The sequence below is a fragment of the Thunnus albacares genome, chromosome 15 (genome assembly GCF_914725855.1).
Source record: "Thunnus albacares chromosome 15, fThuAlb1.1, whole genome shotgun sequence".
NCBI lineage: Eukaryota > Metazoa > Chordata > Actinopteri > Scombriformes > Scombridae > Thunnus > Thunnus albacares.
This window is the reverse complement of record NC_058120.1, coordinates 26,567,678-26,583,046: the sequence shown is the minus strand read 5'-3', so window position 1 is coordinate 26,583,046 and position 15,369 is coordinate 26,567,678. Positions and strand designations below refer to the sequence as shown.

The 15,369-nt window shown below is 38.9% G+C and overlaps 1 protein-coding gene and 1 pseudogene across 1 annotated transcript; both read right to left on the bottom strand.

Annotated features, from left to right (window-relative positions):
- Positions 1 to 506: 506 nt before the first annotated feature.
- Positions 507 to 8,698, bottom strand: snapc1b (small nuclear RNA activating complex, polypeptide 1b). The gene is made up of 10 exons (XM_044376033.1): positions 8,420 to 8,698; positions 6,930 to 7,086; positions 6,648 to 6,788; positions 5,556 to 5,660; positions 5,287 to 5,442; positions 5,131 to 5,184; positions 4,921 to 4,983; positions 3,232 to 3,370; positions 1,612 to 1,683; positions 507 to 834 (listed from the first exon to the last, which is right to left on the bottom strand). Exons 1-10 carry the CDS (start codon positions 8,548 to 8,550, stop codon positions 800 to 802), a joined length of 1,053 nt encoding a protein of 350 aa, XP_044231968.1. The 5' UTR covers positions 8,551 to 8,698; the 3' UTR covers positions 507 to 799.
- Positions 8,699 to 10,611: 1,913 nt separating this feature from the next.
- Positions 10,612 to 11,840, bottom strand: LOC122998244 (annotated as a pseudogene).
- Positions 11,841 to 15,369: the final 3,529 nt, after the last annotated feature.

The window sequence follows — 15,369 nt, the reverse complement described above, 5'->3', positions numbered from 1 at the left end:
CTAGTGTACTTTGGCTTAAGTAACATTTTAAAAGACTTTCATATTTTATACGATGATATTTCTACTTTCACATACATAATCTGAATACCTCTTCCCACATTGAATATTTAGTGTATACAACATGTCCACCAATTATTTAATCCGAATCAAATGTAACACAAGAAAGAGACAAACAAAAATAACCTCTGTAAAAAAAAGCGCTTTTTTTTTTCTTTTATATAAAACAGACAGAAACTTGATAAAATATTTAAACACTGGAGACAAACATGAAGGCCGAGCTGCAGCACAGAATCCAGTTTTAACATTTCAGAGAAGGAAAAGAAAAGTTTGTTCCCTGATAAACTATTTTTCAACAAACCATAATCAGACAGGCGCAAAAACATCATCTCAGACTGAACTCAAGTATCAGCGCCTCCCCTCAGCAGGCACCACCGTTTTAAACTGTCCATTAAAGCCATTAACGCCACCCAGGCTGACGAATTGTGTGTGTGTGTGTGTGTGTGTGTGTGTGTGATCCTTCTTGTTGATCAGTTATATATTGTACTGTGTGCGCAATTGATGGGTGAATAATTATTCTTCAACAGCCTAGTTTCTATGTCTCAATTCCATCTATTATGATGTTCAACTCATTAAAAAATGAAAATAAAAACATTTTAAAATGTAAAAACATTCACATTTTCTATGATACAACATATAAAAACATAAAAGATAATCAAAAAACAGCATTTTAAAACAAACTTCAGTGAAAGCTGAACAGCAGCTCCAGTCATGATGAAGGTCGACTGCTGCGTTGTCTTCATCACCACTTGAATCTTTTGTACTGTTTTGGTTTTTCTGAAGGGAAAAAAAAGAAAAGAAAAGAAGCCGGTAATTCAAAGTGTGAACATTTCAAAAGAGAGAAATAAACATTACTGACTGTCTTAATGTTTTATAATAAGATTATTTTGGGATCTACAGTAAAATACGGCTGATGATGAGTTAGAATTAGGAGGAAAATTCATCCTGGTGAATGTTTTTTAAACCAAAGAAGCGGCGTGAGTCTCTGCATTTGAATGTAGAGCTGCAGCTAACGATTGTTTTCATTATCGATTGATAACCTACCAATTATTTTTAAAATTAATCGATGAATTGATTGGTGGAAATTGTGGAAAATGCCGCCCACAGTAAACATTCAGTTTATTATCACATAAGAAAGAAAGCAGCAAATTAAAAGGATGAAACTATCTGTCATTTTTAACTCGAACAATGATATGAAAATAGCTGCCAATTTATGTGTCTGTTGATCGACTAATCGATTAATTGACTGATTGTTTCAGCTCTGGTTGGATGGCGATGTCAGTCTGTTGGTCCAAAGTGAACATAACGTAGCATGTTAGCATGCTAACAGACCCCAAACTCAGGGAAATAGAGCAGAGAACAGTGCACAGACTACAGCAGTAAGGGAGTTTTCTTTGTTTGAATGGAGGGTCTGAGGATAGAGAGGATGATGTATTACTGTACAGACTGTAAAGCTGCCTGAGGCAAATGTGTGATGTTAAGCTTTATAAATGAAACTGACTTGACTTGACGTAAATGTAAAAAGAGTATGAAATCTGTGATGACGTGTTGTACCTTCAGGAACAGAGTCCAGTGTGGTGAGACAGTTGATCTGAGTGGACGTCATGGCTTCTTTCCACAGGTCACCTGATAAAGAGACTCAATCAGTCAGTAAAGATCATTTCACACAAGCTACAGAGGAAAATCCACTAATCCTTATCTACTGTAGGTGAGACGTGGGAGAGTTTTTATTCTTCATTTAGAAAATTCATCACAATTATCATCACAACTGCTTTTACAATCGTCATATTAACTCCTGCGGTGATGGAAGAAGTATTCAGATCCTTTACTGCAGTAAAAGTACCAATACAACAAAGTAAAAATACTCCATTACAAGTTAAAGTCCTGCATGAAAAATCATACTACAGTAAAAGTACATAAGTATTATGAGCTTGATGTAGTTAAAGTATTGCAGTAAAAGTACATAAGTATTATGAGCTTGATGTAGTTAAAGTATTGCAGTAAAAGTAGTGGTTTGGTCCCTCTGACTGATATATTATTATATATGACATAATTAGATTATTAATAGTGAAGCATCAGTGTTAGAGCAGCGTGTTACTGTTGTAGCTGCTGGAGGTGGAGCTAGTTTACACTACTTTATATACAGTTAGCTAGTTTAGCCCAGTGGTTCCCAACCTAGGGGTCGGGCCCCTCCAAAGGGTCAGCAGATAAATCTGAGGGGTCGTGAGATGATTAATGGGAGAGGAAAGAAGAAAAAACAAAGTTCTGATACACAAATCTGTTTTCACTTTTTTTGGACTTTTGCTCTAATCTTTGATTTTTTGGTGAAATATTGGATCATTTGAACATTTATTGAAATGAAAGCATGTGAGAAGTTTAGAGGGAAAAATCACTATTTGGTGGAGCTGTTAACAACTCATAGACATGTGAAATGTGACCCCGACTACACACTGCTTTTTATAAGACGTCAAAAGCCAAAAAGGTTGGAAACCACTGGTTTCATCTTTAACAATGTGTTGTATTTTAAAAGCTTGTTATATTATCCATTGTGTCAAATCTTCATCTGAAAAGTAACTAAAGCTGTCAAATAAATGTAGTGGAGTAGAAAGTACAATATTTCCCTCTGAAATGTAGTGGAGTGGAAGTATAAAGTAGCATCACATGGAAATACTAGAGTAAAGTACAAATACCTCAGCCACAAGGCTCTGTACTAGGACCACTGCTCTTCTCATTACACCTGCTCCCACTTGGCAACATCCTTAGTGAATTGCGGGTTAATTTCCATTTTTTTACGCAGATGACACTCAGATTTATATTCCCAGCCTACTAGAAGATCCTGATCATCTCCCCAGGCTATTAATCTACTGTTAGATCTTGGCTGACTGAGAACTTTCCACACCTAAACAAAGACAAACCGAAATTTTGATTGCTGGGCTAAAAAAACCCCACCAAATACATCAAATATATCCTTCAGCCTTGATGACTGAACCATTCTTCCTAAAAGCAGGAACCAGTTGGTTTACAGACCAAAACACATTCTGGTCTAATTTTCTTCCACTGTGAGTATAATAAGTATATGTATTTTGTAATATTTTCTGATATTCCATCCGTAGTACTTAGTTTCTGTTTTTGTGCGTTTTATGTATTAAAAGTCAGGTTGTAGGAGGAATTTACCTGTGATGAACACACTTTCATTGGTTCTGGCTTTGAGTGACGGTCTGCTCGTCCTGGAGTGACTTAACGTGAGCGCGGGACCGGCCTCGCTGCTGGTGAAATCCACCTCGACCTGACGATGACGCCGGGACTTGGAGGCCTGAGAGCACAAACACAAAATACATTTTAGTGTTTTGCATCCTGATGATCTGACAGGAAATACATTTCATATAATTCCCCCCCAAAAGGGTTTTTGTTTTAATTTATTGCCAATATACATTTTTTTAAAAGATTAAAAACAAGACATTTAATTATATAACTGAAGTTGTGCAGCTGCAGCTCTCTGATAACAGTAATTTTTGAACCCTTCTGCACGTTTTTAAGTTCCTTTATTTATAATATGAGCTTATGTTATGTGTCACCCAGACATGTCATGTGTTGATTTTTTCAGGACTATTCAGAAATGTCATCATTCGGCATGTGAGTTCTACTATACATGCTCTAGGAGACTTTTTGTGAAAAAAAACTCTACCAAAAACAGTTTTTCAATCCAGCCCACAAATCTCCATATCTGAATGAATATAGGGGACTGTCAGGGTTTCAGGGACATAAGAACCATGTTGATGAGACATTCTGAGCCTTAATAATGTCAAAAAAATGTATTGAAACGAATATTTTCATTGATTTGATCGCTCTGATTATTAGTTTAGTGACATTATTCTGATTGATATCAAGTTTCTTGTTGTTCTTTTTTTTAACACGATGGTGAATCATCTCCACAGATTTACACTGCGTCCTCTTACAAACAGGCATTGATGTAGCTGTAAAAACTTTTACTAGAGAAAAAGTCAGAAATTTGAAGAATTATTAACCAAGATCTGGCGTCTTTTTTCTCTAATATCAAAGCTGATTTACTGAAGCTCGTTCTTAACAGATCGCAGAGAAACATCATCTTTGTAAAGGGTAGTTTCCACCGATTTTTACAGTGTGTGTTTGAATCTTGGTGTAGTCGTGGACTCAGACCTGAATTTAAATAGCCACATTAAGACAATTACAACATCAGCCTACTATCACCTGAAGAATATATCAAGGATTAAAGGACTTATGTCTCAGCAGGATTTGGAAAACTACTGTAACAGTGTCTTCACAGGTCTCCCTAAAAAAATCGATCAGACAGCTGCAGCTGATTCAGACGCTGCTGCTCGAGTCCTCACTAAGACTAAGAAAGTGGATCACATGAGTCCAGTTCTCAGATCTTTACACTGGCTTCCTGTCTGTCAAAGAACTGACTTTAAGACATTGCTGTTGGTTTATAAAGCACTGAATGGTTTAGAGCCAAAATACATTTCTGATCTGCTGCTACGTTATGAACCATCCAGACCTCTCAGATGGTCTGGATCAGGTCTGGATCAGGTCTGCTTTCTGTCCCCAGAGTAAAAACTAAACATGGAGAAGCAGCGTTCAGTTTTTATGCTCCACATATCTGGAACAAACTCCCAGAAAACTGTAGATCTTCTGCGACTCTCAGTTCTTTTAAATCGCAGCTGAAGACTTTTCTGTTTGCCACTGCCACTGATTTTTTTTTACAGTATGTGTTTGATGTCTGTGTGTTCTGGTTCGACAGTTGTGATTTTTGAGATTAAGGGGTATGAACTTTGATGCAAAGTGCGTTGAAGGTGTCCATTAGAAGCTGTCATGTGAAACACAAACCTCTGCCGCGTTTCCGTACGCCTTCGACTTGATGGAGGCGACGAGCTCGGCTCTTCTGGAGCACTGAGGGCAGAAAAACAGGCCGCCGGTCAACAGCGTCACTCTCTGGACACGCTTATTATAACAACTTTTACAAAAGGTACAAAGAAAAGCCAAAGTATTTAACATCCTGCAGGAGACGCCGGTGATGCCTTAAACATTTCAACTCACCTCCTGCTGAGAAGACGTTCCCTCGCCGCTGTCTTCATCGTCATCGGTCTCATCCTAACAAGACAAGACACATCATCTTACTAAGGAAACAGATAAAATAAAACCTGTTTCATTTGGTTAAAAGGGAACATAAAAAGACCTGCAGAGACGTCTCACCTTCCTCTGCTGCCACTTGTAGAAATCCACCACGGTGCCGCGTAGCTGAGGGACGAGGTCTTTCCTGATCAGGTTGACAGATGAAGGCGCCTGTTCTGACGATGAAGCGACAGAAACCTTCATCTTCTCGTAGAGATCGTGAATGTTGGACAGTTCCTGCAAGAAGACAAATCACAGCACAACTTTACACTTTGAAATTTTTGGAGTTGGAGTTAGGAGGAGGAAGAGGAGGAGAAAAAGGAGGAGGAGGAGGAGGAGTCTCTGCTCACCTCCAGCAGCTCCGTGTTGATCAGCTCCTGTGGACGAGACGTTCGCTCCATGAACTCCTCACACAATGGCGACCCCTCGATCTTCCTCTTTTTCTTAAACACAAGCTGGCAGGAGAGGAAGAGGAGGAGGAGGAGGAGGAGGAAGAGGAAGCACAACGAGCAGAAGGAGGACTGTGAATTTGCATGATTGTAGATTATGGAAGATAAAACATGGCGAAATAAAAACAACATAAAACAAAAAAATAAAGTGAACTGGAAACGCATTAACACCTGTCATCTAGCATTTATTATCAGTTTATGAACTGTTAATAAATGTTTATAACACATTATAATTTAATAATTTAATAAGTGTTTGCTGCTGTATAAACAGATAATAAATAACAACACACAGTTGTAATAATATTAAATATGTGTGAAGTTATGATTTATGACAAATACTGTACATTAACACATAAAAATGTCCTTTTAAATGACTGTTTATAACTACATTATAGAGTGTTATAAATAATTTATTAAATGTTTATGTAAATGCTAAATAGATGTTTTAATATTACTGTATATATTTCTTTTTCATGTATACATTTGTTGTGTCAATGAAATGAAAAAAATATAAATTAAAAGGACAATAAGTGGTCTAAACTTTAAAATATAAAATACAAGATGTATGCTTGGTTCAATTTTTTACTGTGAATTTTAGTTTCTTATTTTTTTAATTTTTTGAATATTAGACATTTAAATTTTCAATCCGAATTTCCAAAACCTAAAAATAAAAACAGCTTTGAGGATTTCATACCTCATAAATTCAGATGGATGGTGTACAGCAAAACACTTCAATAGTGTAAATCTATTATTTAAATTTCATATATCATATTTGTCAGCTGCTTATTATTACAGCTATTGTTTGCTTCCATATTTTTAGGAACATTCATGGTTGTTTTTTGTCTACAAGTGTAAACATGTAGAATGAAGGAATACTGTGGGAGTTTTAGTTTACATTTAAGACTCTGTAATAATTAAAGAAAACATTTGACAGGGTTGAACATTAATTAAATGAATATAGGAATGTGGCTTTATGAGCGGCCGGCGGCTCACCAGAGTGGGCATGGCGGTGAAGTGGAACGCTTTGTGGAACATCATCTGTCGGAGGATGAAGGTGACGTCAAAGTGCTGAGCGTTCACAGCGTCCTTCTCAAACTTCTTCACGTCCTCCCAGTCCTTCAGCGACAGACGGATCTGTAGCCAGAGACGAAAGAAGAGCTTTATCATCAGATTTCATTCATTTAACAAGCGACTGACCCTTTAACACGCAGTCCAACTCTGCATCCCTGTTCTGTGTGTTTTAAAGAAGGCTTGTGAGTGCAGTGTGTTGCTGACCTGCTCCGAGGGCGACGCAGTCTGGCAGTGAAACAGGCTGTACAGCAGATAAAGTCCTCCAACTCTGATCTGGAAGCTGAACGGAGGCAGGAAGTACCTGTAGGCCGTGTCCAGAACCAGACGACTGAACATTCGCTTCTCATGCTTCATAGTGCCGCTGCAACATGACAACAACATGAGATGCTTGATGTTAAATTATGACAATGTATCTAAAAAAAACTAGTTCTTTTTAAATTCAGCCATTAGAGGAACTTTAAAAAAAGTCATTGAGCTTTTTTCTCAAGAGCTTCTCACACATACATTACTACTTATAATTCTGTTTGTAATTATGCTAATGCTTCCCTTCAAGCAAATATTACCTTGTGACATTTCCTGGGTTACAACTTTTTTTTTTCTAACAAAGATTAATCTTTTGTTTATTTTCGCAATCAATCAATTAGTTGTTTGGTCTTTAAATTGTCAGAAAATGGTGAAAAATGTTGGTCAATATTTCACAAAGGCCAAGATGCAACCAAAATGTCTTCTTTAGTCCCGACCAATGGTAAACAAACAAAATATATTCAGCTTACAACCTTATAAGACTAAAGAAACCAGAACATATTCACATTTAACAAACTGGAACCAGAGAGTTTAAAAAATGACTCACAGTGATTAATCAGTTCCCAAAATTGTTGGTAAGATTATCAAAATTTTTATATACTGGTATTGGCTCCGAAAATCCAGTATTAGTTGGGCCCTAGTTGGAAGAAGCAGTCAAATCCTTAAGTTAAGTGAAAGTGTCAACACCACAATGTAAAAATACTTCATTATAAGTAAGAATTCTGCTTTCAAAATCCTACTTAAGTAAAAGTATAGAAGTATTACCAGCTAAATTTACTTAAAGTACAAAAGTAAAAGTACTACTTTTTACTACAATTTAGAATTGAGAAATTGTAGTACTTTTACTTTAGGACTTTAAGTAGGATTTTAAATGCAGGATTTTTACTGTAATTAAGTATTTCTGCATTACTTAAGTAGCCTAAAACAGTGGTTCTCAAAGTGAGGTCCGGGGACTCCCAGGGGTCCCCGAGGGGGTCCCCAGCAAAATTTCACTATAATTCCGTCCATAAGTAGCACAGTAAGTGGTTAAAGGGCTATTGTGGTCGCGTGCGTGTCATACACTTTCTGTTATAAAACATCTAAAAGCATAAATGTTATCAGATGGGGGTTAAGGGTCTAATTTGCGTCAGTTAAGGGTTCTTGACGTAGAAAAGTTAGAAAACCACTGGCCTAAAGGATCTGAGTACTTCTTCCAACACTGCAGGTCACAGAATGTGATGGGTCACCACATACGGTGTAACACCGGTACAATGACACATAACACAGTGACTGCATGTAAAGACAGTAGCTTATTATGATAAATGACGAATAATGAGATTCATTAGGACTTTTAACAGAAAACTAATAACATTTTGGTCGACAAACAAGTGGCGTTTTGAGTGGAAACCTACTAGAATATCTGTTCGAACTTCATTTCTCTCCAGATGTCGGAGAACAGCTGGAAGCGGACAGACTCGGTCGTCTGGAAGCGGCTCAGCAACTCCTCACAGTCTGACTTCACCTGTTTCCTGCAGAAATCCATCTCACAGCTGGACGGTACAGCTGCTGACAGCTACACTCACACACATTTAACTTGAAAACGGCTCTTCATTGGAGCTACGGTCGGACATGTAAACAAGCGACTCCGCTGCGACTGTCGAGGGTTTATTACGTCATTAGCCAGCGCTGACGATACGTTCAATGACCGTTGTAAACTACTGCATCACAGACTTTTATTAGGTGGTACTTATGTCAATTATAGATTTTCCAAAATGTTCCTTTTAGCACTTTGATAAATCCTTCATTATTTCAGCCAAATATTTTATTCAAAACATAAAATTCTTGAAGAAGTTGCCATTGTATATTATATTTAAACAAACAGATCCAAACATGTATCTTCAAACACTGTCACATTTAAAAAAACTGTTAAAAAAAAAAAAAAAAAAAAAAAAAAAAAGAAATTAACCAAAACTATTAATTTACGCAAATTTTTCAGTATTATGCTTGATTAGGTAAACATTGTGTGTGCGTGTATTTTCCAGTTTTTTAGGCTTGTATAACAAAGACTTTATCAACTAAATGCACAAAGAAAATCTTGTTTGTTAAAAGCAACAAGTGATAGAAAACTCTGCTCTTTTCTCTGTGACAAAGCTGCTTTAGTGAAGAAAGCTGAAAGTACAGAGACTGACTGACAAACGTTTGTTTGCTCTGAACATGAACTCTGTACTTTGTGGTGTTTCAGGAGGAAAACTGCCTCAAATAAACTCTCATTTTAGTTTCACATTTTCTCCAGAAACTTTGAATGAGATCCTGAGATGAAGACAGAAGAAAATACTTTGCTCACTGTTGACAAAAAAATCTTTATTGATTATTTAAAGCTTCAGATTGTTCACACATCCAATCAGTAAAGTCTGTTAAATGACTCTTGTTCAATGATTTCATGTACAGATTCACTTCATCCACACAATCAGTTAGTTTAACCCAGAATGTCAGCTATGTACAAGAACATAATAATTGATTATTATCATGATAATTACAGTTTGATTGTACATTTCTTTATGAATTTACAAAGTGATGAGAACAACATATCTATGATGAAGGAAGTTCTGCTGTTTTCTCTGTTTAAGACGTTGAAGTGGAAGAGAAACAACAGAACACAAGTACATCAATACAAACATGAAACTAACATCTAACAAAGAAAAGTTTATATTTTCATCTGAAGAAACGTCAGTGAAGGTTAAAAACATCATCATGAGCAGTGATAGCTTCCATGGATAAAAACACACAGCAAAAACTGACATTTAAAGAAACTGAAAACATCAACAGAACAACAAATGAAAAGAAAAAAAAGTGTTGATAATCCCAGTTTGATTGACAGCTGATCTCTGTGCAGTTCAGAAACACCACAGCAACGAGCTCTCAGAAACAATGGAGACAAAAACATGAAGAATTACAACAGAATCTGACACATGAAGTCTGAAATGACTTCTGTCTATTTGAGTTTACACAACTCAGCTATGTCTCCATCATTATGAAGATAAAGTCCAGCATAGAGAGGCTGAGTGAATGTGGTCTGGACTCTGTGGAGGAGAGTCATGGTTTTGGAGATGCTGAAGAAGGACAGAATACCTGCACTGTGATCCAGGTACACTCCTACTCTGGAGGAACAAGGAACTGAGATGGGAGTTGAGATACGGTTGAACCAAAATGTAGAACTGTTAGTGTCACAATATAACATCCAAGATTTGTCATTGAATCCAAATGCACATTTCTTCGAGACTCCTGCTCTGCTGATATTCTTGTATGCGACTGCTACATAAACTCCTCCCCTTCTCCTCTTCACCTCCCAGTAACAACGTCCAGTCAGACTCTCTCTACTCAGGACCTGACCCCAATTAGTGAATCTGTCTGGGTGACCAGAATAAGACTGTTCTTGCCTCGTTCGTTCTGCTTTTCTGTTCCCCTCAGATAATAACAGATATGTGTTCGCTGTGTTTGGATCCAGTGTGATATTACATGAATATTTTAAGAACTCAGCTCTGGTCTTGGGTTCTGGTTCTGACAGTAAAACGTCCACTTCAGTCACTGTCAGTGAGATGTTTGTCCTTTTCTCCCTCAGGATGTCCTGTAGTTGATCTCTGAGCTCTGACACAGCTGCTGTCACATCCTCAAAGTAGCTCAGAGGACGGATGTTGATGCTGGATGAGCCTGTAGATGCACTAAGTTGTGACAGTGAGGGGTAGTTGTGTAGAAACTGGTTGTGATCCTCTGTGTGTGAGAGCTGCTTCAGTTCAGCGTCTTTCCTCTTCAGCTCAGTGATCTCCTGCTCCAGCTTCTCCTGAAGCTCTTTGACTCGACTCACTTCAGTTTCCTGCTGGGATCTGATCTGCTGCTTCACATCAGAGCTTCTTTTCTGGATGAGACGGATCAGCTCAGTGAAGATCTTCTCACTGTCCTCCACTGCTTTATCAGCAGAGCGACTGACGGCCTCCACCTCCTGTTGAAGCAGCTTCACATCTTTCTCTCTGTCCTGGATTCTCTGCTGGATTTGTTGTTGACTCACCTCGAGCTCTCTCTGCCTCTCAGTCCTTTCTGCTGCAGCTGAGACTGTGTCGTGGCCTTTATGTTCATCCACAGAGCAGAGATAACAGATACTCTGCTGATCAGTACGGCAGAACATCTTCATCACCTCATCATGACGAGAGCAGATGTTCTCCTGGAGCTTCTCTGAGGGGTCGACCAGCTTGTGTTTTTTAAATTTAGTAGATTCAAAGTGAGGCTGAAGGTGATTCTCACAGTAAGAGACATGACACATTAGACAGGACTTGAGGGCTTTCAGCTTCCTTCCAGTGCAGAAATCACAGGCCACATCTTCAGGTCCAGCATAGCAGTGATCAGCAGGAGCAAGTTGGAGTCCAGTCTTCTTCAGCTGCTCAACTAAAGCTGCAAACATGGTGTTTTTCATCAGGACAGGCCTCGGTGTGAAGGTCTGTCTGCACTGAGGGCAGCTGTAGATCTTCCTCTGATCCTCTCCATCCCAGAAGCTTTTAATACAGTTCATGCAGTAGCTGTGTCCACAGGGAATAGTCACCGGATCCTTCAGTAGATCCAGACAGATCGAACAGCTGATTGTTTCTCGGTCCAGCTGATCTCCTTTCTGCGCCATTTCAGCTCTCAGTGGCAACGACTGTCTGAGTTTCACTTCCTGAGAATTTGAACAAGTTTGAGCTCTGATCTGAACAACATGTGTTTCTGCAGTGAATGCAGCCTGACATGTTGGTTAGACCCATCTTCAAACTGTAGATCTGAAGGGGAGGGAACAAGGAAATATGAGCACAGAGTGGAGCTTGTTGTGTTTGAATGAACAGGGAGGAGTTATCAGGACGAGGAGCAGCATTGTGAATTAAAACTGTGTTTCCTCATTTACAGTGAAGTCTCAGTTAAAACCTGCTCACTATTTGAAAACATTTTTGCATTGCTGTAAAATACTTGTTGGCATGTCAGGGTTTGGTGATGCCTCCATATTTCTCTAACTCTTCCTTAAAATCAGACCAATTTCTATTTATTGGTAATAAACAGCTGACTGACAAAAGAGAATTATTAAATTAAAATGTGATAGTGCAGTAAAAGTACCAATGTAAAAATACTCCATTACAATTAAAGGTCCTGCATGAAAAATCATACTACAGTTAAAGTACATAAGTATTATGAGCTTGATGTAGTTAAATTATTGCAGTAAAAGTAGTGGTTTGGTCCCTCTGACTGATATATTATTATATATGACATCATTAGATTATTAATAGTGAAGCATCAGTGTTAGAGCAGCATGTTACTGTTGTAGCTGCTGGAGGTGGAGCTAGTTTCAACTACTTTATATACAGTTAGCTAGTTTAGTCCAGTGGTTCCCAACCTAGGGGTCGGGCCCCTCCAAAGGGTCAGCAGATAAATCTGAGGGGTCATGAGATGATTAATGGGAGAGGAAAGAAGAAAAAAGAAAATGTTCTGACACACAAATCTGTTTTCAGTTTTTGGACTTTTTCTCTAATCTTTGATTTTTGCTGAAATATTGGATCATTCGAACATTTATTGAAATGAAAGCATGTGAGAAGTTTAGAGGGAAAAATCACTATTTGGTGGAGCTGTTAACAACTCATAGACATGTGAAATGTGACCCCGACTACACACTGCTTTTTGTAAGACGTCATAAGCCAAAAAGGTTGGAAACCACTGGTTTCATCTTTAACAATGTGTTGTATTTTAAAAACTTGTTATATTATCAATTGTGTCAAATCTTCATCTGAAAAGTAACTAAAGCTGTCAAATAAATGTAGTAGTAGATATACAGTAGAAATAATAGTTGAAAGTACAATATTTCCCTCTGAAATGTATAGTATAGTAAATGAAGTATAAAGTAGCATCAAATGGAAATACTCAAGTAAAGTACAAGTACCTTACAATTGTACTCAAACACAGTCCTTGAGTACTTAGTTAATTTCCAGCACTGGTCAGTAGTTTGAATATCTGGGAGCTGTGAGTGATGGACTGTCACGATTTGTGGAGCAGGTGGACCCAAATGCAGAGACTTGGGAGGCACAAGGAACTGAAGAATATATTTATTCACCAAAACAGGAACAGGATACAGAAGTGCAGGCAGGAAACTAAATTAAACAAATGATCCAACAAAAACTGAACAGAAAACCAGGACTAAAAAAACTAAATGAACTAACGAGGAGATGAGGTGCGGGTGGGGAGATGGGTGGAGAAACTGCGGAGAGGGGATTGAGGTCATGAAACAGGAGAACAGACAGGACATCGGGAAGCAGGAAGGCAGCACTCAGGTGGGTGGTCTGGGGGCTGAACAGGGGTGGAGCACGACAGTTCAGGTGGGAGGCCCAGGGCCAGACAGAGGCAGAGTAAGAAGCCCCAGGCAAACAGCCCACGGGACAGGGGCACAGCAAAAAGTCTTAGACAAGCAGCCTGGGGCCAGGACCAAGGGAAAGCTAAAGACCTAGGACAGGCAACCACAGGGCAGAGGCAATGGCTGAAGCTACTCTGAAGGATGACCAGGAGGCAGGACAAATGGGTGGAGTCGCTCAGAAGGGCGACTTGGGGTGTATGACAGATGGTCGGTGTCACTTGGGAGGGTGATCAGACATGGGGAGCCACTCTGGAGATTGGGCAGGGTGCCAGCGACAAAGGCAGAACCCCTCTGGAAGTCAGGCAGTGTGCCGGCGGCAAAGGCGGAACCCCTTTGGAGACTGATCTGGAGGTTGGGGATGAAGGCTAAGCCCCTCAGGAGGTCAACAGCGAAGGCAGGACCCCTCGGAAAGTTGACAGCAAAGGCTGGTCCCCTCGGGAAATCAATGGCAAAGGCTGGGCCCCTTGGGAGGTCGGGCAGTGTGCCGGCGGCAAAGGCAGAACCCCTCTAGGGATTGGGCAGAGGGCCGGCGGTGAAGGCGGAAGACCTATAGGGGTCAGGCAGAGGGCTGGCGGTGAAGGTGGAACCCCTCTGGAGGCTGATCTGGAGGTTGGTGATAAAGGCTAAGCCCCTCAGGAGGTTGACAGCGAAGGCTGGACCCCTTGGGAAGTCAACAGCAAAGGCTGGTCCCCTTGGGTCATTGGCTGGTGCACTGGGTAGTGGAGACATGGGGAGCTGAGCCACTGGGGGTGTAGCCATTAATGTATGAGGTTAACTTTAAGTAAACATTATTTAACAGTAATTACAAGCAGCTCTCCAATATATTTTGAGGCTTTTCCCATAAATGTATTGGGTATACATTAGATAAACATTATGTGACAGTAATTGCAAGCAACTCCCCGATATATCTACAGACATTTCACATGAATATATGGAGTTCTTAATGTACAAAAACCAGGAGGTCTATGTAAAAGTATCTTTATATCAACTTTGACACTGAATAAATATATAAATTTTTCTACTGACATTTTATAATATTGTGCAATCCATTCAATACAGATCCCCATTTAAGATGTATGAGATTTCAAGATGTTTAATAACCAGAATATATCATAAAATTACCTTTTACTGCTTGCTTTACAAAGTAGTTCTGTAGACATTGCCCAAGCTTAGTATACAAGTACATTTTATGTTTCAGATATGAAAGTTTACCATGGAATAAAGCTTATTTGGGTATTAAAAAATTACTACAAAATTAGTTTCACATTCATTGTATATGAAGCAGCTCCACTACAATTTGTTGACAATTTATGTCAACATAAAACTAAAGAACATCATACAGGTTGATTAACTTTATGAATTTACTTAACACATTAATTAACTATTTGTACAAAAATAAATAATCTGATCTAACATGTTTTCCAGGATCTAGGGTTCATAATTTTGTATTTTATGCTGTATTAATGTGTGTGGATATGTTGTATGACTTCTGCCATTCTGCCACCAGGTTGTGCCTTTGGGTAAGGTGAGAATTTTGAAGCAGAAGTGTTAGAAGAAGAGGAACTTCCTCCAGTTGCAGTCGTTAGCACAAAGCTAGTGGGTCTTAACAGCAGCAAAAATATGCTGATGGACTGTAAGCCACACGTACTGCTTTCTTGTGGTTGTAAAGTGCGCAGATAAAAAAAACTGCGAGTTATACTACAGCCTGAGTCCCTGTCTGCAACACATTACTACTTTGGTATATTTACTCACCAAATGAAAAATCTACCTGCATTTGGCACTTGCACAACGAAACATAGTATTCTATCTGATGATTACTTTTTTCTGCTGTGGATTGTGTAGACTAATACAGCCATTAATTTAGAACACTGGAATTGTTCAAACATCAAGCATCATCAAGGAAAAATATCATCTTGTTTGCCTGATCTTGAAGGATTGCATTTG